At 36.1% G+C, this 25,426-nt stretch overlaps 1 protein-coding gene and 2 long non-coding RNA genes across 5 annotated transcripts; 2 read left to right on the top strand and 1 right to left on the bottom strand.

Moving 5' to 3' along the window:
- Window positions 1-436: 436 nt before the first annotated feature.
- On the top strand, window positions 437-6,189 carry LOC148995807 (uncharacterized). The gene is made up of 3 exons (XR_016145401.1): window positions 437-597; window positions 2,749-3,006; window positions 6,029-6,189. It is a non-coding gene; the product is annotated as an uncharacterized LOC148995807 (long non-coding RNA).
- LOC120495409 (guanine nucleotide-binding protein subunit alpha-14) lies at window positions 5,663-20,482 on the bottom strand. Of its 2 annotated transcripts, none has more exons than XM_089116487.1 (7): window positions 20,332-20,482; window positions 17,374-17,558; window positions 16,599-16,753; window positions 14,998-15,126; window positions 13,861-13,990; window positions 12,683-12,836; window positions 5,663-6,261 (listed from the first exon to the last, which is right to left on the bottom strand). In XM_089116487.1, exons 1-7 carry the CDS (start codon window positions 20,480-20,482, stop codon window positions 6,059-6,061), a joined length of 1,107 nt encoding a protein of 368 aa, XP_088972613.1. In that variant the 3' UTR covers window positions 5,663-6,058. The 2 variants fall into 2 exon arrangements, with proteins under 2 accessions (XP_088972613.1, XP_088972611.1); XM_089116485.1 differs by lacking the exon at window positions 5,663-6,261 and adding an exon at window positions 6,647-9,503.
- LOC120495415 (uncharacterized) lies at window positions 13,888-25,356 on the top strand. 2 transcript variants are annotated; one of them, XR_005626048.2, is made up of 3 exons: window positions 13,888-14,009; window positions 15,296-15,377; window positions 22,329-25,356. It is a non-coding gene; the product is annotated as an uncharacterized LOC120495415 (long non-coding RNA). The 2 variants fall into 2 exon arrangements; XR_005626049.2 differs by lacking the exon at window positions 22,329-25,356 and adding an exon at window positions 19,966-20,337.
- The last annotated feature ends 70 nt before the right edge of the window (window positions 25,357-25,426 follow it).

Genomic DNA, 25,426 nt, shown 5'->3' with positions numbered 1-25,426 from the left:
GTGAAGACATGCAGACTTCATATTTAAATAGTCTTTTTGTGGTTTAATTTTCACTGACACTAGTCCATATCACAATTGAATTAAGTGTACAGACGCATTTTTTTATTTATTAAAACATTTTTATGACTGGATTTCAAGATTCCGGCCATGTTTTTCACATCGCAGACATCATATGGCCCCAAGTATGAGCAATAGTATTGATTCCATAAATATTTGTTTGTTTTGCAGTTCACTTTGGACAACAATGTCAACCAGTCGAATAATGATATTATTTTGCATACAGTAGGTAGTCAGAACATTGCTAGCTGAAGTGGAAAACACTTTCCAAACATCAGTGATGTCAGAAACTGTTTGATAAATTCACAGAGGAACCTTAAAAGCCGGCTCTAGTCAGTTTATTTCTTCTCCTAAATTGCTTGTTCCTTCCTGTAGGTGTGTGTGTGTGTGTGGCAGGACGGATTTGGCAGAGTCTTATCAGCAAATGCAGTCCGCGCCACAGTGACACCATGGCCGCCCATGCAGCTAATGCGACAGCATCTCTGCAAAGTCACACTCTAAAGCTACCTGAACTCCAGCGGCTTGGCCACAGGATGCTAGGTATTTTATTAATTACATTTTTGGTGAGCTATCATACTTGGTTTATAATGTTATGTTTTGCTCAATAAATAAAGAAAGCTTTGGTTAAACACATTTTTTTCAAATGAGATTGGAAATCTTCTGTCTAACCCACGTTCACACAAACCTGCCATATTAATCAATCTCATGCAGCAGATGAATAAACCTTTCTAAATGTCACATAATAACCGTCTGAGATTCTTAAATAGGCACCAAAGTAACTCTGAGATTAATAAAACCTGGTGCAAGCACAGTCTAAAAATGACTTGGCTTGGGGATTTACAGTTTTTGCAGATTGTCACTTTCACCTCCGCCAAGATAAACGCCTGATGGAGGATTATGTGAGAGATTTTTTTGAGTTTTGCCATGGGGTGAACTTTAAGGACACAGACTTAAAGGACATGTTTTGGCGGTTCCTGAGCATGTCATGGTGGGCATTCCTTAGTTGGTCCAGAAGAACATCAGGGCCAGTGATCCTAAAACTGTACACACCGTGCCTGCCGCACTTGAGAATGTTCATGTCATGCCTTCCGAGCCTGAGTCTCTTCACGTCGCGCCTGTCGAGCCTGAGTCTCTTCACTTCGTACCTGCCGATCCCGAGTCTCTTCACTTCTTGCCTGCTGAGCCCGAGTCTCTTCACTTCGTGCCTGCCGAGCCTGAGTCTCTTCACGTCGTGCCCGTCGCGCCTGAGTCTGTTCACGTCGTGCCTGCCGATCCCGAGTCTCTTCACTTCGTGCCTGCCGAGCCTGAGTCTCTTCACGTCATGCCTGCCAATTCGTACCTGCCGATCCCGAGTCTCTTCACGTCGTGCCCGTTGAGCCTGAGCCTCTTCATGTCGTGCCCGTCGAGCCTGCGTCTCTTCACGTCGTGCCCGTTGAGCCTGAGTCTCTTCACGTCGCGCCCAACGAGTCTGAGTCTCTTCACGTCGCGCCCAACGAGTCTGAGTCTCTTCACGTCGCGCCCAACGAGTCTGAGTCTCTTCATGTCGTGCACGAGTTTTTTCACGTCGTGCCCGTCAAACCTGAGCCCTGGTTGTATATACGGCATGCTCCGCTCTGGCCGCCCGCGAAGTTTGCTCCATTGACCTGTCCCTCGCACCTCCCCCAAGAACATCTCCGTTTCACAACCACCCTCGACTATATTCTGAAGAGCGTCTGGTATCCGCTCTTTAAGTGGGAGGTTATGTCAAAATGCTAGTCTGTGTTTCTGTCTGGTTTCATGATTGTCACGGTCTAGTTTGTGTTTCTGTCGTGTATCATTTTTAGCAGCTCCCCGTTATGTTTATTAGTCTGTGACGGGTGTTTCCTATTAGCCACACCCTCTTGATATCTTGTTCGCTCGTTTACCCTTTTATTTAAGCCTGTTTGTCTAGTTCAGTCTTTGTGGGTCCTTAATGTTGGTTGCTGGTTCTTCTGTTCCTGATTCCTGAGTCTGTTTTGTGTAGTCTGAGTGGTGTAAATAAAGTCAATTTGCAAATAGATCCTACTACCTCGTCTGCTTCAACCTCACGTGACGCTAAAGGGCCATTTACACAACACCATTTTAAAAGTAAGTAAAAACAGAAAACTTTTATGCGTTTTAGCCATTTTACACGACGACAGCGTTTTGGGGTCCTGAAAATGCAAACTTTTAAAAAAACGTGTTTCAGTGTGCAAGTTTTTGAAAATATTTGCAATATCGTGTCTGAGTAAACAACAAAAACGCAAATTCATCAAAATGGTGCAGTCAGTCTATATGCGTGTAATATTACTTTACAAAGTGACATCGCCAACCACTGGCTTGGCATTAATAATATAGCATTTTTAGCCATTTTTTTGCAGAGCCGTGTGAACGGATTGTTTTGAAATTTCAAAATTTTGTCAAACACTACACAAAAACGCAAAGAAAACACTTTTTGCTTTGCTTCAAAAGACATGAAATATAAATGTTATGGTATTTTTGATGTGCTTTTTGTCATCTTCACTGTAACGAAAAGTGCAGCTTGGACATTCTGCTGAACATTTTCTTTTATGTTCAACTAAAGAAAGAATGTTCAGGTTTGGAAAACCACTGTGATTTAAATTATGTCAGATGTTCTCTTTTGCAAGCCACACTGTTAAATTTAGACTATTATCGCATCTACCCTGATCACAGGCAATGGAGAAGGGCAGCAGAGTTTGTCAGAGTGGCAAGCAGATCTAACGAGGCGTCCTGAGCTCTGACAGGGCCAGTGAGGCTGGCTGTGCCACGGCTGTCGCTTGTAGGGAGCTGATACACACGCACACACGAGGTGCCCAGCGGGGAGAGTGTCAGCTCAACTAACGGAGAATGACAGTCACCAGTGCCACCGGATCACACATCAAGACGCACTTCAGTGCGCGTTTCCGTCGCGCTGTCTATTAGTGCGCGTGGGTAGGTAAACCATGTCTGCGAATATGCCTATTATTAGGCTTTACACATAATGGCTCATCATGGCTATGGTACTTTGGTATAAATTACTGAACATTTACCATGATAAACATCTGATGAAAGCAGAAGCAATTATCTACAACAGCAGAAATAAAAAGCATCAGCAATAATATTGTCGCAGTATAGACAGAATCAGACAAGTATAGTTCAATATAACAGGTTTTATTTTATTTTTATAATAGGTAACAGGTTTTATATACAGGTTTTATTTGAATAATGATAAAACCTGTTAATTTGAACAGGTTTTATTATTCTACAGCATCAGCAATAATCTACAGCAGCAGCAATGATCTACAACAGCAGAAATAAAATTAGCAGCAACAATCAATTACAGCAGCAGCAGCAATAAAAGGCACAACTCGCGTCGAGGCACAACTCGCGTAAAGTTGATAATTCTGTGAATGACTGCAATTGCAGAATTCGAACAGAGACGGCGACAGGAAAAACTGCGCCCTGCGGCTTTAAATTGGGTCTGGGGTTTTAGGACAGATCTAGATTCTTGATGTGAGCTTGAACAGCTTAGTTAGGGTGATTGTCAGCAGGCCTTGAAATGCATTTCCTGATGAGCTGTGCAGTGTATGGGGCGGCTCATTACAAAAATGACACTGAGCATTTCCAATCTGTGGCATTTTCTTTAGAGGTCTCAAAGTGATTGCAACCCACAGGGAAATGAAACTGAGCACTGAAACTGACATTCGTGATTCACCAAGCAAAAGTTCCTCAAATCTGCATCGTTATTTGATTTTATTTTGTAGAAAATTACTTTTATTTAAAAAAAATATATATATTTATTTTATTCATTTTGTTAAATTGCACATCCTTCAATGCTCTATCATTCATGTCTTGTAAATTCATGTTCTGTATGAATCAATTATTCAATAGTTTGTCTATTTAGGGCAGATAAAATAGCCTAGCTATAAGACTAGATGCGTTAAGTTTGATGACACTTTGATGTTGGCTTGTCTGAAAGTTTAAAATAACTTAAAGCTTGAAATAAAGGTTTACTCAAATAAGTTTTGTTGACATGTTCTAGCACATTGCTAACATGTTTTAGCTTGCTGCAGGCAGTTTCTAACATGAATTAGCAGATATGATTTAACATGTTATTGACATGTTTTAAAATGTTCTAGCATGAATTAACACACTGCTAGGATGTTTCTAGTTAATTTAGCACATAGATAACATGTTTTATGGTGTTGCTAGCATAATTCAGCATGTTTTTCTACTACTAGTCTGATTTAACACATTGCTAGCATGTTACTAGCATGAATTAGCACACTGCTAACATGTTTTAGCATGTTGCTACCATGATTTAACACGTTGCTGGCATGTTTCAGAATTATTGAGCACTGATTGCTAGCATGTTTAAACATGTTGCTAGCATGATTTAGCAGGTTAGTAAGATAAAAGCCAACATAGGGCTAAATAGGAATCTATTTCTAGCGTTGTTATTTGCACTACATAATGCTATTAAATACAAGTACATAATTTGAGATATGCTCAAAATGACGATGTTCATGACTTTTAGAATGACAAAATTCTCTTATGTTTATTAGATATTCATATTAGACAAATAGAGAGTAGTGAATCACAGCAAGTGAGAGTGTCTGTTTTCAAACACCTTCTAAAAGGTCTGCATGTGATTGTGCTCTGCATCATACTAAAATTATAAGCAATTAGAGGCTCTTTTCTCACTCGGGTCACAAAGGGCCTGTACAAGTGTGGGAAGTGGACTCTATAGTAATGAGTATCAAACCACCCAGTGCGCTCAACTTGGCTACTTTCACCCCTTCATCAAATAAATAGAGGGAAGGAGAAGAGGTGAAATTTGGCGTGATGTTTTTTTTCCAGTTAAAGGCCAACAAACTACCCTGTTATTACTGTTCTCTGTCTAAAACTCATAGAAAAGAGCTTGTAGATTGCCATAGACATATACACTAGACCTCACCTTGGCTACGGCAGTTCATTGGAACGAATGCGTCAATAGAGCCGCCATCTTGAAACAGGGGAGCCCCTCCACTTTAATGCATCAATTTAGTAGGTACAGGTCTAATGGAAATAAAATCACCATAAATCATCATAAATGCGATTTTTCTTGTTTTTTTTTTTATTTGTTCCAACGGTCAGACATGTATTTATCATTGAGTCCAGAAAGAAACATTTTTTTTTTTTAAACATTCTTCCTAGTTCAGATTTCATCCGTAAACATCATACGCTGCACAAAAGTCCGCCACCATCAATGAATTCGAAGTAAAGGCAGAGATAGCAGCGTTACCTAGCTACTTCCTATGACAAGACCCCTGTTCCAAGATGGCGGCGGTTTTGACGCATGCTTAGAACCTCAAGGTGAGGTCTAGTGTATATGTCTATGGTAGATTGCTTAGAGAGCACTTGGATAGATTCAGCAAATATAGGTTATGGCTCTGGAAGTTTAGAGGAGAAAAGGAGAAAGTGAAACAAGCGTGAATATCCTCAAGCTTGAGTGGGTTATGACTGAAACAGACCACACAGATACTTTCCGCATTAATACAGGTGTTTCTTTCTGTTGTTTTGTAGTCATTTTAAAAACTGGAATGGAATAAATACGTGGAGTACTTGATTAATTGTTATTTAGCGAACCGCTTTATTCAAATAGACTTGCAGCGTATAAATTGCAGTGACAATCTTACATTATACCATAACAAGGGGACATTTTGTCCATTTCTTGAAATCCTTGTCTTATAAGCATGACCAGTATTGATTATTGTGATATTCTTTTTCAACAGAATATGCAAATTTATTTCAGTGTAGAGTCAAAAAGTCCAATTTTGCTTTTAATTGTACAAAAAATGAAACGATTTCTGAATGCAGCTCCAATGAATCAGTCCGTAGAGTTCAAAGTAGCTGTATTTACAAGGCACATCCATTCAACCCTGTTATAACTTATTTGGTGAGCTTCACAATTTACCACAAATTGTCTTTCCAGGAAGCAGTTCAGATGAAGCCCCTCAGTATCTTAAAGCATACCGTAAGACTGCAATTCCTTGATGAGGACCGTTTTCCTGACATCATAGAAGACTTTGCGGATGTTGTCAGTGTCGGTTGCACAGGTAAAGTGTTTGTAAATTTGTTTCCGGTATCGTGTTTCACGGCTCGAAGCTTCTTTAAGGTACAGTTCACTGATGTAGACCATCACTTCATCCTTGTTTTCCTTTTGGCCTGGCATCATAATAGGGTGGAGTTGGAAAACATTGAGATAAAAAAGACAAGGAAAAGAGAAATAAAATTCAACCGAAATTTGGATTTGAAAAAAAGTTAAAGAACAAACAAAATATTCAAAATGTCACCTTTGAAAACCAGTAAAATGTTGTTAAAGTTAAAGGCAGTTTCCATGTATATGGTACACTTAAAGACTTTTTTGGAGAATTATTAATGTCAAACTACTTTTGGTAACATTTTATTTTAATATGACCTTTTACATGTTACTATAATTACTTTAAATCATGCATACTTACATGCAACTAAACCCTTATTCTATATAAAATACATAATTACACTGTAACACAGGCACCCCTTGTTTTTACAGTCTTTTTTACAGCATGCAGAGAAGACAAGTGAATTATCAAGTGTTAATTTTTCAATTTCCAAAATTTTAATACAAATTGCAGTGTTGACTTCAATCATCAAGCACAAAACTGTTACCCATGTTTTTTGCAAAAATTTGATTCATGGGAAATGTGTTGATCAGTATCTAAAATGTAGCTATGTAACCGCTTCATTTAGGCATTTAGTGCAATCCTGTTACACATTCTTTTTTCAGCTTCAAATTTGATGTTTATTTCATGCTTATTAGTATGAAATTGCAGCGACAAAGTGTATTCAAATAGTTTTCAGACACAATGTAGCCCTCAAACCGTACTCCCTTTATAGCCCTTAATCCTGTAATTGTGGACAAATGTGGGCTACTCAGGACTCAGGTGTGATCCTAATTTTTATTTATTATAAATGTTATATCACTGTCTTCCATAAAGTTTTGTCTATTCATTTATGGTGTTATTTTTTTTATTTTGGGGGTATTTTTGAATTTATTTACCTTTCTATGTAAATTATGCTTATTTTTATGTTTTTATTTTTTTAACTACATTAAAATTTCATTCCAATAAGTTCTTAGAGCTAAAACCTAAAGATGAAGTGACTTTGCTGTCACCTGGTGTCTTATTTTGGCTTATTTTAGAATGCTCTAAATTAGTTTTTCTCATTCATTTCTATGGGTGCCCATTTTTGACCCAAATACAAGATTAAGGAGTTTTTTTTCACCCACTTAACATTGTAGAATTGAGTCAAAAAAAATTGTGTGTGTTCAGGAGGCAAACTTAGGAAAAGTAGCCAAGTCTTGTATCGCTCAGATCAAGGGAAGTTTTTTTTTTTTTTTTAAATAAATCAAAACTATTTTGCCCACATTTGTCCAGAATACAGTTAAATATTGGTAACAGGGTTGTCAAATTTTGGCAACATTGTTGCAAAAATTGCAAACTATATATAAAATGAATAGACAATAAAAATGTAAAATGTCGTTTTCTTTAACATCTGAGGTTCACAATAAGTATTTTATAGATCAACCACCTCCTTCAACCATTTGAGGAACAAAAAAAGTATATTTTGAATACCCTATTCATGGAAAACGCCTCATTTCTATTTTAATGCTGGTGATGATTATAAACATATATATTAGACTTATTGCATTTCCAGTTTTTGTTATAATAATTTAGGACATAGCATTTTTCTTGTATTTATCATTAATTATAAACATATTGCAAAACAAATTTCATCTTTCCTGACCAATTCCCAGTGAACACACAAATTATTAGAAATTATTTCAAATTTTAATGACAGCAGATGGACTGATTGGATTCATTTAGATGCTGAAATAACAGCTAACCATACCTAATTAGTAGGGTTTTCTATGTATTCATTTTAAATAAATACATATATTCCAGTGAAGTTTAACTAATTAAAGGGTTTTCTGTTTAAAGACACTATTATATTTATTTATACACAACTAAGAACTTTCAGCAGAACTTCTAGTATATCTATAGTATATTATATACATCATACGGTAAAACTTTATTTTACAGAGTCCTTGTTACAAGTACTTACTGTAAAAAGTGATCAGTTGACTTAACTTAAGTAATTTACGCAATAATTTAAGGTTAATTTAAATTAATTAAGTTAATAATTTAAGTTAATTTAAAAATCATTTAAATTAAATCATTTAAAAGTTAAGTCACCTAATCACTTTTACAGTGAGTTATTTCAATAAATTATGGATTTACATGCAACTAACCCTGAACCAAACCCTATAGTTCATATATTACTATATTACTCAGTACTTGTGTTTAATTACACTGCAACAATGACACCTTAAAATGAGTGTAACCCATATAAACAGTCACACATTTTATAACAACTTAAACTTGCATGACAGGAAAGTAACAGTATAAGCTCCATTTGAAGAGACTATAATGCTCTAAAATAATATAATAGTTTTAGATTATGAAAATAGGCTAAATAGAAACAGTTAGTATCTTGAGGCCACGAGTTAGTATCTTGAGGCCACAAATTAGTATCTTTGAGAGGCCACGATTTACTATCTTGAGGCCACGAGTTACTATCTTGAGGCCACGAGATACTATCTTGAGGCCACGAGTTAGTATCTTGAGGCCACGAATTAGTATCTTGAGGCCACAAATTAGTATCTTGAGGCCACGAGTTACTATCTTGAGGCCACAAGATAGTTATAATTAATTTTTTTTTTTGCCAAAGTGGGACTAGGGGGGCTCCGTAGAAATATTACTAAGAAAGCAGTGCACTGACTCTTGGTCTATTTAAGTGTTCAGTAAAGTCAATTATCAGGTCAGTCTAGCTGGCAGCTACGGTGTTGAATTCTTTTCACCTCCTCCCCCTCGAAACCAGAACTCATTGAAAATCTGTCAGCCGTTTAGCTGTAAATCCTCATACTTTCAGAGTGATGTCACTTTAAGCAGACTGTCAGGGTTGGAATGAGGGGTAAGTGTGTCATACCTTAAGAACATGCTGTTTTTATCCACCAAAATGGCGAGACAAACAAGACGTAGGTATATAAGAAAAGATGGAGAGAAAGACAAAGAAAACTATAGGGGATGCACAAGAAAAATTCATTCAAGCCATCCTTTGTGCGTCTCTCCAAAGTCATTATTAGATTGGCAAAAACTGGGCCGCTCAAAGCACCCCGTACTCCTGCAAAGATTTGATGAGGACCGTGTCTTTCACGTCTGTGAAAACCATCCGGATGTTATTGGTGTCCGTTGCGCAGGTGAAGTGAGGGTAGATGTTTTTGCACTCCCTTGACTCTGAATGCACGGCCTTCTGTTTATACATCTCTCTGATGTAGTTCTTGGCGTCTCTTGCATCCCGCTGTTTGCCTGAGGGTGGCACCAAACCACAGAGGAGGGGAGGGGTTAGTACGAGCATGAAAAGCTATAAGTGATTGAAATGAAGAGGGGGGGAAGGGGTTAATGAGGTGAGCAGACAGAGAGAGAGAGAGAATCTGACTAGGCAAACATTTTTAAAATCACTATTGTCAAGAGCTTCTGCTTGAAAATTAATATTTAACCCTTTTAGGGTTAAAGTTCGTTTGTATTAAGGGTGCAGTTCATTAAAAATGGAAAATGCTGTCATCTTATACTGACCCTGTATGATTTTTCTTTGATCAAAAAATAATTTGATTATTTCTGCATTTATTTGATCAGTAATATTGTGAAAATATATTTGATGTATTTTTATTTATATAACACAAATAACATTTGTAATATAATATTATATAAATAATTATATAATATTAAAAACAAAAAATTAAATTAAACAGTGTGTGTGTATATATATATATATATTCATATATATATATGATATATGAATGCCATTTGAAATTTTCTTCTTTAATGATGATTTTTTGTCAAACTTGTATATTTAAGTTCAGTAATTTCACTTAAATAACAATTAATAGGTAATTATTATTGCCATTTAAGTGAAATCACTGAACTTAAATATACAAGCTTGACAAAAATCATCATTAAAGAAGAAAATTTCAAATGGCATTTAGAGGCTTTTGCATCTGAACTCTTCATTTATATATGTATATATTAGGGCTGTGATTAATCGCATATAATCGCATAAAATAAAAGTTTGCTTACATAATATATGTGGGTGCACTATGTATAATTATTTTATATATATAAATACACACACATGCTTGTATATATTTAAGAAATACTTTCAGGTATATACTGTATAAAGATTTATATATAATTTATATTATATATACGTAAATATAAATATTTTACATATAAATAATATTTTTTTCTTAAATATTCATGCATGTGTGTGTATTTTTATATATATATAAAATAATTATACACAGTGCACATAAAGTAAACAAAGAGAAAGAGAGAGACTGAGCCACTGAGCTATAGTCCCATCAATCGAGCCTGTGACGTTATTGTGTATGATTTGGCAATAGGGGACAGGCTATACGCTGGTGAAAATCGTGCCGACTCCCCGAATTTTTAAATATTGACGGGATGTGCTCGTACGATGGTGACACCCATTGAATCGTAGACTACGAAGGAAATGTAGTATAGGGGGATAAAATGTCATCAGCATGCACTAGTGGTAAACAAATAGAGCCTGATGAATCACACTTTGGCAATTGTGGTTTTTAATGTGCTCTGAAAAAAGAGGAGGAAGTGAAAGAGGAAGATATGAATGTGGCAATGGCTATGGAAAAGTGAATGCAACTTTGCATTCCAAATGTTGGCTAGTCAGTGGATGTAGGTCGTAGCAGCAAACACACTGAGATGATCATGCTAATTTCTGACTGTCTGTCTTTGAACCTCTCTCACTGTACGCCGTTTAGGAGCAATGACCACAGAAATCGCCACGATTGGTCATCTTTCGTCTGGGACAGCCCAAAATCAGTGTTCTGGTCATTGAGTGAACGTAAATAGTCAAGAAAGACAACACATGTGTAACAGTCTTAAAGTGACAGCAGCCTAATAGTCCTGTGTCAGTGTTTTTAATGTTAATTTGAGCAGTTACACCCCAAATATATTAAAGGGATAGTTGACTTTGAAATGAATTTTTTATGTTTTATCTCACCTCAAGGGCATCCAAGATGTAGGTGTCTTTGTTTCCACAGTATTTTCAATATTTATATTTTTAGGTCAAGCCGTTCTTGTCTGTCAGTCATATAATGGAGGTCTATGGTCACCACCTCAAAGAGTGTGCACAGAGAAGTCCAAATTAAACATGATTTAATGACTCGTTTTTATATAGAGTATTATAACAGTATTTATATAGTTTTTACCTCATGTAACCACAGCCACGTCCAAGTGATCTGAGGGCGCGGGCGTTTCGGTCTAAATATGGTTGTGAAAAAAATTTACTGTTGTCTGTTGATATATCGAAATCGTCTTCCATTGCGATTTCATGTATATCTATTATGTTTAGATCTTCACAGTGAAAGGTAACACTTCCGAAATCTCCGTGTAAATAATGAGTGACGTACACGCTTTCCGGCACTTGCGCAGACCGAAGCTCCGTGCCCTCAGATCACTTGGACGTGGCTGTGGTTACAAGAGGTAAAAATTATATAAATACTGTTCGTTTTCTCACACAAACCGCTCGTTTCGTGTCTTAGGCTATCAATGTGTACTTACATTTACGAGTCATTAAATCATGTTTAATTAGGACTTCTCTGTGCATGCTCTTTGAGGTGGTGACCATAGACCTCCATTATATGACTGACAGACAAGAACGGTTTGACCTAAAAATATCAAAATTGAAAATACTGTGGAAACAAAGACACCTACATCTTGGATGCCCTTGAGGTAACAAGACTTTTGTAACAACTTTTGTCCATACTGTCACTTCAATTTATTGTTCTTGCCGAGTAAAAGTATGAATTAAAAATAGTTGTTAATTGTGACATTTTCATTACAAATCAATTCACTTCTCGTTAATACAATTGAAAAAAAATATTGTTATTTACATTATATTTGTAAAATGTTGGTATTTTGTTGTCCTGAATTTACTTTATTTTTATATTATTTAAATTTTATTTGAATTATGATAATATAATGATAATATAGTAATATATTTAATTTTATAATAAATACAAGTGTATATAAGGTAAATCATGACAGAATTATTTGTTTTTAGGCGTCCTGTCTCTATAAATATAACCATAACAACTATGCTGTCTATCTTTAAATCTCAAAGATGGAATTACCACTATCAAGAGTCTGTTTGCCGCTCTTTCTGCCTGTGTAAATGCACAGAATTTGCTATTTTTTAGTTGCTGTTGGTAACAGGGGTAGAGGCCAAGAGACCTAAAGTGATCAAACTGGGGCCATTTCCACAAATAGTGCTCCATATTAGCACTTTTATAAGGAACTATATCTGTCCTACCCATCTTCTGTGAAGCAAAACCTGTTCCAACGGCTCTATCAATTATGTTTCGTACAAACTCCCATCCTAAGGGGCAGGTCAGGTCAGTGCCTATTTACTATTTAAGTTGTTAGTGCGCAAACCCTTCTTTCCATACCTTCAAAGCCAGGGAAGTAAGTTTTTAAGTCAGACGTCTTAATCTTCTCTTCCAGGATGTCCATCTTGTTTAGGAAGAGGATGATGGAGGCGTTGGCGAACCACGGCGAGTGGATGGTGGTGTAGAAGAGCGACAAGCTCTCTTTCATACGGTTCTGGAGCCGGAGAGAAGAAGTGTTCAGAGCATATATATATATATGTGTCATTCTCATTACTGTTGGTCATCTTGGTATTACTTGTACTGAATTTTAAGTTGTCATGAAATAGAAGTTTAAGTTTTAATAAGTGATAAGTGTCATTTTAGTATTATTTATAATTCTAAAGTAATGTTAATGTAAGTACTATAGTATTTATATACTATTATATAATTCATTAATATATTCATTAAAAAGAAATCATTTTATTTTAAGATTTAGACTTTTTGTCATTTTATATTTAGCTTTATTTAACATCAGTTTTAGTAATTTTAGTTATTTGACACTTTTTAACACTTTTTAACACCCCTTCCTTGATACAAGGAAGGAGTGTTAAAAAAACAAACTTGTGTATTGTGATTGTCAAAACATTTGGAATTGTATTAAGTTTAGTGACAACATGTCACAAAGTTTACATGGTACAATAACTGGTAGGCTACTGTTTTTATTAGTGGATGGCAAAAATGTCACAATTTTAATTCATAAGCGTGCGTTATGATTCCGATCTTGATTCAACATTGATTCATTTGGATAAATATCAGGCACAGCAGCTGCATGTTAATTTTTCTAAAAAAAAAAAAAAAAATCAACTAATGCTCTAAACAAACAACCTGGCATTATTATTAAAGGTTAAATTGAACAACTTAAATTAATATAATGTGGATTTTATAATAATAACATTATAATACATTTTAATGATATGAGTAAAAGTATAATATGTAATATAGTGCATATACCTAGCAAAATACTCCTCTATATAGGTATTTTTTCATGCTAACTAAGATGCTATGGTAATCAAATGGCTTTCCTGAGATAAATAACATTAAGCCATGACATATTGTTCTTCAGCTTTTTTATTGACCTCTTTCTGCAGTTGAAACAGATTTGGAGCGTTTTGCACATTAACATTGCATAGGCGAACCCGACCCAAGATATGCTAATCAAAGCCATTGATTGGTATGAGAAGTAAGAGGGAGATGCTCACTTCCATGTTATTTTCCTCCAGCACCTGGTCAAACTCACTGAGGGAGGCTAAAAATATGAGCGACGTCACATTCTCAAAGCAATGGATCCACTTCCGCCTTTCTGACTTCTGGCCACCAACATCTACAATCCTTCGGGGAAAAAAAAGTGGTAAGATCGAGATTATTGTTTATTCTTGAAACGTTCTTGTTTAAACCAAAAACATTCAACACTAACTGTAAACCCCTATTGATTTGATTACTTCCTTGCTGTCATATATCAAACCAGTCTACCTCGAAATAGTCTGGACAGCATCAGGAAATCAACTTGCGTCTTGTTTATAAAACTTTTTCAAAGCAATTTACATTTTCTGAAACTTGCCACAACAAGGCTATAGAATGTTCACTAAGGTTGTCAAATCATTGCTATTGCTAATGTGTTTTTTTATAGGTGGTTGCCATAAAGTAAAAGTAAATCTTATTACTGTACAACACTTTTATTACACCAGGGTTTCCCTATCTGCGATTCGTGACCCCTAGAGGTTTAAGACGGAACTGCAGGGCATTGACGATTTAAATGGATAGTTCACCAACAAATGAAAATTAGCCCATGTTTGTTTGCCTATTGTGACTTTTTTTAAATTGAAATGGCTTCTTGAACAATACAAAGCGTTGGGTGGGGCTTGATTTCGTCCATCGGGAATTGATTGGATGGTTGTGGTTTGCTATTGATCGATCTCATGTGAGTGACATGTTGTCCCGCACTCTCTCAAATTACGTGGATAAATCAATTATAATAAATACCGCAATATTCAATTTTTTTCCAGGAATTGTCCATTTCAATTTCATGGTGACTTTAAATCATAAAAATTTCAAACTAAAATGAATAAATAACTTGAAAAATAAAAACGTAAATATTTGAAATATTTGAAGGCCCGGTTTCACAGACAGGGTTTAGATTAAGCCAGGATTATAAACGTGTCTGAGAAAGAAAAAAAACAAACATTACTGGTGTGCATCTTGAGACAAAACAATGTCACTTACATATTTTAAGATATCTCAGTGCAAGTTGCTTTCATTTAAAACAGCTCAAACATGCATTAGTCTGGGACTAGCTTAAGCCTTGTCTGTGAAACCGGGGGGAAATATGCTTACGGTACCTGAGGGTTATCTTTTCCACGCTGAAGGTGTAATCGTTGATGCCTGTGGTGGGGAATCGGACTCGCAGCACGTCCTGGGCTGTTGGGATGTAGTCTGGCGCCGCAATACGCTCCAAATTTGTCATATAGCTAAAAAAATAATAATAAATTCAACATACTGTACTTGAGTGTTACATTTCAGAACTGTGCGAGTGTGATAAAGTGCCACGATGTTTGCCTTTTGCTTTATTGGTGTTTGTGCTTTAAACGGTAGTTTAATTAAACATCCAGGTTTGTTTGTGTTTCTTATCATGGCTAGGTTTGTAGAACTGAAAACAGGATCGGGGAAGCAGGAGGAGAGAATGAGAAGGACGCGCAGAACTGTGTAAAGGAGTGATTAGGTAACGATTAACAAGAAGCCCTGATACACTTTACAGGAAATTTGCTTAACAATATGCAGCACTGACTTAATTTAAAAGGCTTCAGGTCTGTAAATGGCATTAACAACAAAAAAAAATAAAAAATAAATGTATTATGACAATCTGAGAACTGAAAAGCATCAAAGCATCAATCGTCAACATAAGAGAATGGAGGGAAATACTGACTTGCTTGCCCTGCATGCTTGTCTAAAGATATAGCTGTATTGCCCTCCAATGGTACCATTTGGATCTGCACAAACTATTTCAGGGGTTTTTCAACATTATATGCTTTTGACACAAAAATTCCTTGCTTGGTTTAACAGGGAAATTAAAGTGATTTTTTTTAATTAGACAATTTTAAATTAAACAGTTAAATTTATTGTTAATAGTAACATTTTATTATTAACATGTTACTATTGATACAATACCAATATTTGTATATATCTATATGTTAGAAATATATGAATGTAATTATATAAATGCAATTCTACTAATGTTGGTTATTTAATATTTAATAAATACTAATTAATATCATAATAGAATTTAATAAATAAAATAATAAATAAATAAACATTAAAAAATAAATAATTAATAATGTAAATATAATTCTAATTTTAAAAATCTAGGTAAAAATGCATTTAGTAAAGATTGAATAAATAGTAATGCATATTCAATTTAATAAATGTATGTGAAATAGTTTTTTTTTATTAATTAACTTAAGTAGTATTAAGTATTAAGTAGTATTATAATAATAGTAATAATTATGTCTTTTTCACGTTCTGTGGTCAATATGTTTTACAAATATGTACTCTGCTGTTGTCACAAATAGTCAAAATTATTTAATAAATCCAACCGGGAACACACGGGCGAATAAACAACCACAACCACATTAAACTTAGACGATACCAGATAAAAAAAACACAGGAAACTCAGGGTTTCCAAACAAAACCGGTGTTAACTAATTAAGTACTAACAAGGGAAACAGAAACACAGAAACTAAACAAAACAGAGCATACATGTGACAGCTGGCTTTTAAATGAATATTTTATGTCCATATTATTTATTAAAATTTAATGTAATGAACATGCTAATGTACAGTCAACTGGTCATCATTTCAAAATCAAACCCTTTAGAATGATATAAGACTTCATGTTAGGGTCCTGATCACCCTGTCCGAGTTGGATTTCTGATAGAGATACTCACTATTCTGTCGAGTCCAGAAGCTGATACTCTCTACGGCGACCGTAACAGGTCTTGATACCATCGTCAGCCCAAAGTTTATGGATAGCTGCCACATACATTCTGTCCAAATGTGTTATCTGACATACTTCCACTCCCTGAAACTGTTGCCCATATACCTAAGGATATAAATGGGAACAATTGAGGCTTGTTTATAAGAATATAGTGTGGTTGTAATTTGTAATCCTGGTTTGTCTGAAAGAAGAATCTTACAGTCATTCGGTTTTAATAAATAAACACACACACACACACACACACACAGTATTCTTATAATGCTTATACATTTTAGATTTATAAATATTTTACATAATTTTTATAGAATTTCATAATTTTTATTTTAATGTACATAATATACATAATTATATTGTATATATATATATATATATATATATATATATATACATTCATGTATATATAAATATCCAATATACTGTACATGAATATAAGTGTAAGTATCATATATATTTATCGTATTAATATATTATAGATTGATTGGTTTATGTACATAATTAAAATATTTAAGTAATACTAATACTTTACATACCAATACTGTATAATAATTATAATAACTATTATACTTTTTTTTTAAAGAATTTCGTTTTTTTACAGTATATTACTTTTTTTTGCTTGTGCAAATTGTGCCATCAGTGGGCGTCTCAAGGAACATTGTGCAGTTCATTTCAACTTTACAAATGGGAGAGGTTCAAAAACAATTAAGAGATTTTCTTTGGCAACTCACCTCGTTCTGTGGGTTGGAGTAGGGAATCCTTAAGGTGTTCATCGCCACTGTCAGAGCCTTCATAGCTGTGAAGATATTCTGGAAAACCATTTTAGTGTAGCCACGCCTATCTTCTTCCGAAAAGCCCTTGCCATGAATAATCCTCATCTGCTTAATAAAAGTCGTCTTCCCGCTTTCTCCAGTGCCTGAAATCCACAAGAATAAAAGGACCTCCTTCATATAAAATGCCTTTAACTACTATGTACACACATTTGATTGAATCATTTGTAGAGCCAGACCGATCGGCAGGCCGATATTAGGCATTTTACAAACTATCGGTATCGGCAGTTATAATGACCGATAAATGAATATTTCAAAAATAAAATTAAAACGGACGAAAGAAACACGCTTGAACCATGTCATGAGTGTTGGAGTCCCTGTTGGCAACACTCGTTGAGTTGGTCACGAGACATACATTGCTTGAATAACAATTAAAAGAACATCCCCATAAGTTCTCTTAACTCAAATAGCCATGACAAATTAGCTAGTAATAATTACGTTACGTTGCTACCGTGTAGTTGACTGACTGTCCTTTTAACTTTTGACAATGTGACTGAAGTATTTCTTTAATAGCGCGTGACAGTTATAGCAATGAGACGCATCATCTCTCCTAGGCCTGTTATATTGAAAACGTATGTTTTACAATTTGCAGTATGACGTCATCCATTGCTAAATTATGGCTCATCATAGACTAGCTAACCACAAAGCTAGCTAATGCCACTATCATCAGTCTGTTCTGTTGTGACAAAAGAAACAAGTTTCTTTTTAAAATGCATTATCATTTTATTTTAGTTAAAACTCATAAATAACTACAAATAAATAATGTTAGGGAAATCTGTTAATGTTTTGTTGCGCGTTTCTGAAAAAATAAATAAATAAAAAATATCGTCCGATATATCGGAATATCGAATTTTAAAACCAACAAATATTTGTATCGGTATCGGCCTTCAAAATCCTTTATCGGTCGGGCTCTAATCATTTGATACAATGCACTTATTTGTGTACATGATTTATGTAATTACATCTGTAATTAATTCTGTAATTACAGAATTACCCCTTATCCCCAAAATGTTCCCCATTAAAGTGTCAAAAGCCATGAACCAAGCCAACCAGTAACAAAGTGAATCAAACTTTGATTTGAAGCAAAAAATTATTTGAAATTCAGACAAAAATACAAAGGCTCAAGACAGTGTATTTGACGGATTTAACTTAGGGAAAGAACTACAATCCCATGAAGCATTGCGAACAGTGGAATCAAATAAAAAATGATGGAGATAAAACTACTCCTTTACAAATGTTGATTAAGGGGCGTTTACACGACAACGTTTTCAACTAAAAATGGAAAACCTTTTATGTGTTTTGACCGTTCATTTATACGACAACTGTTTTGGGGGCCTAAAAAAACAAACTTTTGAAAATGGGTTTCAAAGCACACGTTTTTGAAAACGATACCGTTATAGTCTCAGTGTAAACTACAAAAACATACATTTGTGAAAACGTTGACGTCATGCACGTGTGCATTAAGCGTTCAGTCTATATCCGTGTAGTGTTTATTTACAAAGTGACATCGCTAACTACTGGCCAGGCTGCAAAATACAGTTTTTTTTTGTAGTTTTCTTGGATCCATGTGAAGGGGGATCAAATATTTTGAGAGTGTAAGGAGACCGACTCGATTATGCCATTCGCAATGCTTCATGGGAGAGTGGGCAAAGCTAAAGAGCTTTTTTGGCGCATTTAGCTTTTTCCGACTCTCTGATTGGTGGAGTTTTCTGTACTGCATCATGGGTAATGTAGTTCTTCACTGTTAAACTCTTATTTTAAAAATAAGCTGAAATAATGCGGGGCTGGCGGCTTATACCATGGATTAACAACCTCGTGGCGAACAATAGGTCTGTCTTTAAAGGTTCACAAGTTATCGTTCAAAATCAATTTTCTTATGGTGAAAATGGAGATATTACTTTCAGAACCCGACCGATGCATTATATGGTGGCAAAAGTGTTTTGCAATACAAGATGAAAAAATAAGTGCATTGACACATAGTACATAGTATCTAAAAGACACCCCAAGATAAAGTCAGGCCGAATTAAAAAAATTAAGTCAATATTACATGAAATAGAAAAGGGATGTCAAACACTACTTCTGAAACCAGGTCATTGCATGACAGACAATAGAGAACCGAAAGGAATGCAAGGTGCAGATGATAGCATATGTGGCTTTTCTCATGCACAAAAGAATGTTATCTGGCCTGTTAACAAAGTGAGATGTTTGAATCTCAGACTGACATTCGGAGACGTGCCGTGTCAGAAAGCATGTGGCTGGACGTGTTTGGATGCCTTCACCATCGGGAGACTTTCTCTGCTGTAAAGTCTACAACCATTTCTCTCTTATTGTTTTCGTTTGATGAATTTGAGCAGATAAGATTTAACAAGTTATCGGTAACTCAAACTGCAAATATTTGACGGGCAAACAATCACACATCACGTCATCAAATCAGCGTGAGCAGTGACAGAAAGGAAATCATTTTTACGATGAGCAAGATTTTTTTTTTTTCAGGCATGTCCTTCTGATGTTCTTCAAGAATGTGTCCCTCAAAATATCACGAGACAATGTTGCTTTTTTGTAAAGTTGACTTGCTAAGTTGCTATTGACAACTTTCTCCGGGTAGATGGCTCAACACATGCTGTGATATTCTTTACAACACCCTTATTACCTTTTAATTTTAATTTTAAAAAAAAACATAAATAAAGGTTAAATAAATAAAAAAATAAAAAAAACATGCATAAACATGCATTTTCCAAATAATGGTTTACTCCCTTTACAGTTAAGATGACACCAGATACACTCACCTGATCTTATCGCCTTGGGTGATTTCTTCAGTGTCTATAGTTAAATATATTTTAATAGGCAAAAAGATCTCACCTAATAAAAGTATTTTGATTTCTCTCCGTTCTCTTTTCTTCTGGTCAGCAAGGATTCTTTTGATTTCATTGTGAACGGCCACGGCACTCTTCTCATCTTCAGACATGCAACAGGTGCACGTCGTATACCACCATCTCCAACAGCACCCCATGTCTCCTATAGGGCAGAATGAAACTTTATGCAGACCACATTTGATTTCAGTTACCCTTTTAATATAATGGCTCTTAAGAAAATGGGGAATTAAGAAATGTAGAACGTATAGGTTATAATTGCGAGGTTGTTTAGATTCAAATCTTTCGAAAAGAATCAATTGGTTCACAAAACCGGTCAGTCCCAGATGTTCTTCAAGGAGTTGTAATTCAGTAAGTAACATTTAAGTGGAGAAATGTTTGTAGCTAAAAAAAAAAGGAAATTGATTATATCAAATGGTATTTATGTACATCATAAGCGTAATTTGCAGGTGGGACATGTCCCCACCAATTTTTGCTAGGGTCAATAGTCCCACACCACCTTTGAAACATCTTGCAACACTGATGTAACTAATGGACCATTAAAGAACATGCTTTGCACCAATATTGGATGTTCTTAAACGACAAATTAAACACAATGTACTATTTTAAATCGATTGCTGGACTTTGGTATGATAGGTAGGCCTACATCTGATTTATGATTTAGCCTAGCATTGTATTAACCCCCTCACCCTCACACATACACACACAACAACACACTTGTCTTGTCCCACCACTTACGCCACTGTATGCTACTTTGTTTTTAAGAGCCATGTTGGCTGTAACAAACTGAACTAGGCTACCCGAGCTTGAAATATGCTAGAGACTGAGGTAATAGTGTTGTGACATAAAATAAACACTTAATCGTTTTATTCACTGCTCGAAAGAACCGATTCGCGGAAATGAGCTGAACTTCCATCATTAGTGTAGCCTAGCCTTAAATGTGTACAATTCTATTCCAACGAATAGGCTATGTATTAATGCTATTCTGGGGCAAATCAGCTCTTAATTGTGATATTGTTTTAAAAATCCATTTTAAAGAAATACATTATACAATCTCGAACTTAGCCTAAGAAGAAAAAGATGAAACCTAATAGGCTACTTATAATTAACGTTACAGGTTGGCAGTGCCACTGAACCTTTTATTATTATTTTAAAGAAAAAAAAGAATATAGGTTACTTAAATAGACTATAAATGCGTTGAATCACTTACCTGCATTCGTCGACACACCTGTACGGGGTCAGTAAAACGAAACACGATCCATTTTCCTCCCTGAGCCGAACTGGATCTGAACTAACTTCTATCTCCTGTAGAAGTTTTCTCAGAGGTCGCCCCCCGGAAAAAAAAATCCAGATTTATCTGTGCATCTATCTTCACATCATTTCCCCCCTGGCTTCAGACCGCTACCTGCAATTCAGGAAAGTCCTTCTTGAACTCTGTGAATTGGCTATGCGCTGTCTCAAAACCTAAACCAGCTGCCTACTTAGAGAGCGGTTTGAGGCAAAGACGCAAGCGTTCTTGTGTTTAAATGCTCTAAACGGTGCAACGGAGCAGAATAGAAGGATCTCGAGGTGCTTTTTCAAAAGTTTTTCGCTTGACGAAAAACGCTCGAGACGCGACGCAAGACTGACGCATGCGTATAGACGAAAAACTTACGCGCCCGGTGTGAACGTCCCCCTAGGCGTGCACCAGTCAGCATTTTTAGGCATCATATCTCCTAGAAATGCCGTCTTAGTGGACAGCTTCCTAAGTTTTTAAGTGACTATAAACCTAAAAGCTGCATTAACCCTTATAGAAAATGAATAGAATAGTAGCTGCTGAGACTGACCCAAGAGGATCGAGTAGGCTAAATATTATAGCCTACATAAGGCTATAGATTATACAAAACACGTTCTAAGTCACAAGTGGTGTTAATTTCTTGAATAGCTGTACAGGTATTTGACACTCCTCTCTCGAGCTCTGTGGATGTCAGTCTTTTGTATTCGCAGGCAGAACCGGTTTAACAGGCCTTTCGCTGTGTTGTGAGATATCGAGATTGCCTATAGTCCACATATCGCCATGGGAACCAGGTAAGTAAGTCAAAGTCCTTGAGATAGTCAGAATGATTTTGGTAGGCCTATATTTTTAAACAGAGAATCTATACCAACCTAGAATTGTAATTCAAATAGCACTACTGCTTTGTTATTCCAAGCAGTTGCCACATGGTGCCATCAAAGACCTATGAATAGTCCCATTCAATGTATTTCATTTTCATATATACATCTCACACACACACATCTCAGCTGAAGTGACCTGGAAAGGTCTTGAAGGAAGATGGCAGCTTGCATTTATTCAGGCAAGACGAATCAAAACATACTTTTACTTTGGAGTAAATTTGGCTGCTTTGTGCCATGTAAACGTCAACATGCTGTTAGTTTCAGTTTAATCTTAATATAATGTAATAGTATAAAAATAATTTAAATTCCAGGATGAGGAGGATATTTTTTGGAGTATAGCTTGTTATTTGTGAAGCATATCTGCTGTGAGAGCTGTAGTTGTGGAATTGCTAGTCCCTCCAAATGCAATGCAATAAAGATGTAGATTCAGGCATTCAAGAATGATTTAGCTTTCTAAAACCATTCAAATGTGTTGGATGTGTTGAGCTGCTTTAAATGACATTGAATCGAAACGTGCTTCGATTTACAAGAATATGTATGACTTTTCATTGCTTTTGTTTAGTGGCCTATTTTCAGTGGGAAAAGTGTCCTCTAGTTTTGTGTTATAGATTTAAATGGTCATGAGATTGAGATTGTAAATTTTGTTTCAAAAAGACACTGTGTCCTTATTGCCCTATGAATAGAGGATAGTGTGATGATAATGTGTATGTGTGTAGGGTTCCTGGAAGTGGAAATCCCTGACATTGTATTTAATTTAACATTTTTGACTGGTCCAGTGTCACACTGGTGCTAATTTGATTATCTGAGCAGTGTTCTAACAGCACTAGGACATTTCACTGTTTGTATCACTCAACTTTCAAATGTATACCTGTCATCTTTTATATCAGATTCTTAAATTTAATCAAATTCATATAGAATAATAATGGGCTATAGGGCTGTGCTACCAATCAAATGAAATCACTATCAACACAAGCCATGCTTGCATTGCAGAGGTGGGACAGAAGCTGCAACTGAGTAAATCACAGATGCATTTACAGTGATTATAATTGTTGTATAAATAATGTTGCAAGATTAATAATTTCAGAACCATAACATTATATCGTGAAGCATTAATTGAATGACTTTGGAATGCAGTGGTCTGTTTACTGAAATGAAGCATCCTCAATGATGTATGCAGCCGATGCAGCCTTCGAAATGAGACACAGCAATAGTGAGCAACTGTCCCGTCTGTCAGATGGAGTGGCAATGATAGCCACCAGAGGGCACACCTCCTGTCTCCTTGATCATATCATGAACTGCATTTCCCATGATTCATTGCCTGGACTTACACTCACCTAAAGGATTATTAGGAACACCTGTTCAATTTCTCATTAATGCAATTATCTAATAAACCAATCACATGGCAGTTGCTTCAATGCATTTAGAGGTGTGGTCCTGGTCAAGACAATCTCCTGAACTCCAAACTGAATGTCAAAATGGGGAAGAAATGTGATTTAAGCAATTTTGAGCGTGGCATGGTTGTTGGTGCCAGACGGGCCGGTCTGAGTATTTCACAATCTGCTCAGTTACTGGGATTTTCACGCACAACCATTTCTAGGATTTACAAAGAATGGTTTGAAAAGGGAAAAACATCCAGTATGTGGCAGTCCTGTCACTGTGGGCGAAAATGCCTTGTTGATGCTAGAGGTCAGAGAAGAATGGGCCGACTGATTCAAGCTGATAGAAGAGCAACTTTGACTGAAATAACCACTCGTTTCAACCGAGGTATGCAGCAAAACATTTGTGATCCACAACACGCACAACCTTGAGGCGGATGGGCTACAACAGCAGAAGACCCCACCGGGTACCACTCAACTCCACTACAAATAAGATGGTCTGATGAGTCTCGATTTCTGTTGAGACATTCAGATGGTAGAGTCAGAATTTGGCTTAAACAGAATGAGAACATGGATCCATCATGCCTTGTTACCACTGTGCAGGCTGGTGGTGGTGGTGTAATGGTGGGGGATGTTTTCTTCATTTACCAATTAGGCATCGTTTAAATGCCACGGCCTACCTGAGCATTGTTTCTGACCATGTCCATCCCTTTATGGCCACCATGTACCCATCCTCTGATGGCTACTTCCAGCAGGATAATGCACCATGTCACAAAGTTTGAATCATTTCAAATTGGTTTCTTGAACATGACAATGAGTTCACTGTGCTAAAATGACCCCCACAGTCACCAGATCACAAGCCAATAGAGCATCTTTGGGATGTTGTGGAATGGGAGCTTTGTGCCCTGGATGTGCATCCCACCAATCTCCATCAACTGCAAGATGCTATCCTGTCAATATGGGCCAACATTTCTAAAGAATGCTTTCAGCACCTTGTTGAATTAATGCAATGTAGAATTAAGGCAGTTCTGAAGGCGAAAGAGGGGCAAACACAGTATTAGTATGGTGTTCCTAATAATCCTTTTGGTGAGTGTATGTTCTGATTCCTGGCACCTGTGTGCGATCATGTTTGCCTTATTTAAGCCTTGTGTGTTTTGTCAGATTTGATTGGACTATTTTGTGGCCAACATAGTGCATAGTCCTCCAACATGTTTTAGTCACACTGGCATGGTTGCAAAATGATTGCATTTAACTCCACTTTTAGACAAACACTCACAAACTTTCCTAAGAAATTTGCCCTCGGGGGAAATCTCTGCTGCCATTTTGAAGTGTTTTCAACCTTGTCAAGTAGGCAAGGGAAGTTTATTTGGACAGAACATCCACTCTGTTTTGACTGAGGGAGCGAGTCTACTCAATATATATATGGTGCATTCGTAATTACCATAGATTTCAGCACGTGCTACCTGACCTCTGCAGATTTTTTTATTAACAGTCCGAGAACGTAACGTGTTGTCACTTCGAAATTATGGTAATTACGACATGACGTGAGCGCAG

Source organism: Pimephales promelas, chromosome 2, assembly GCF_988280905.1.
Source record: "Pimephales promelas chromosome 2, fPimPro1.hap1.1, whole genome shotgun sequence".
Classification (NCBI taxonomy): Eukaryota; Metazoa; Chordata; class Actinopteri; order Cypriniformes; family Leuciscidae; genus Pimephales; species Pimephales promelas.
The sequence above is the reverse complement of the archived record's forward strand: the minus strand, read 5'-3'. Positions and strand labels throughout refer to the sequence as shown.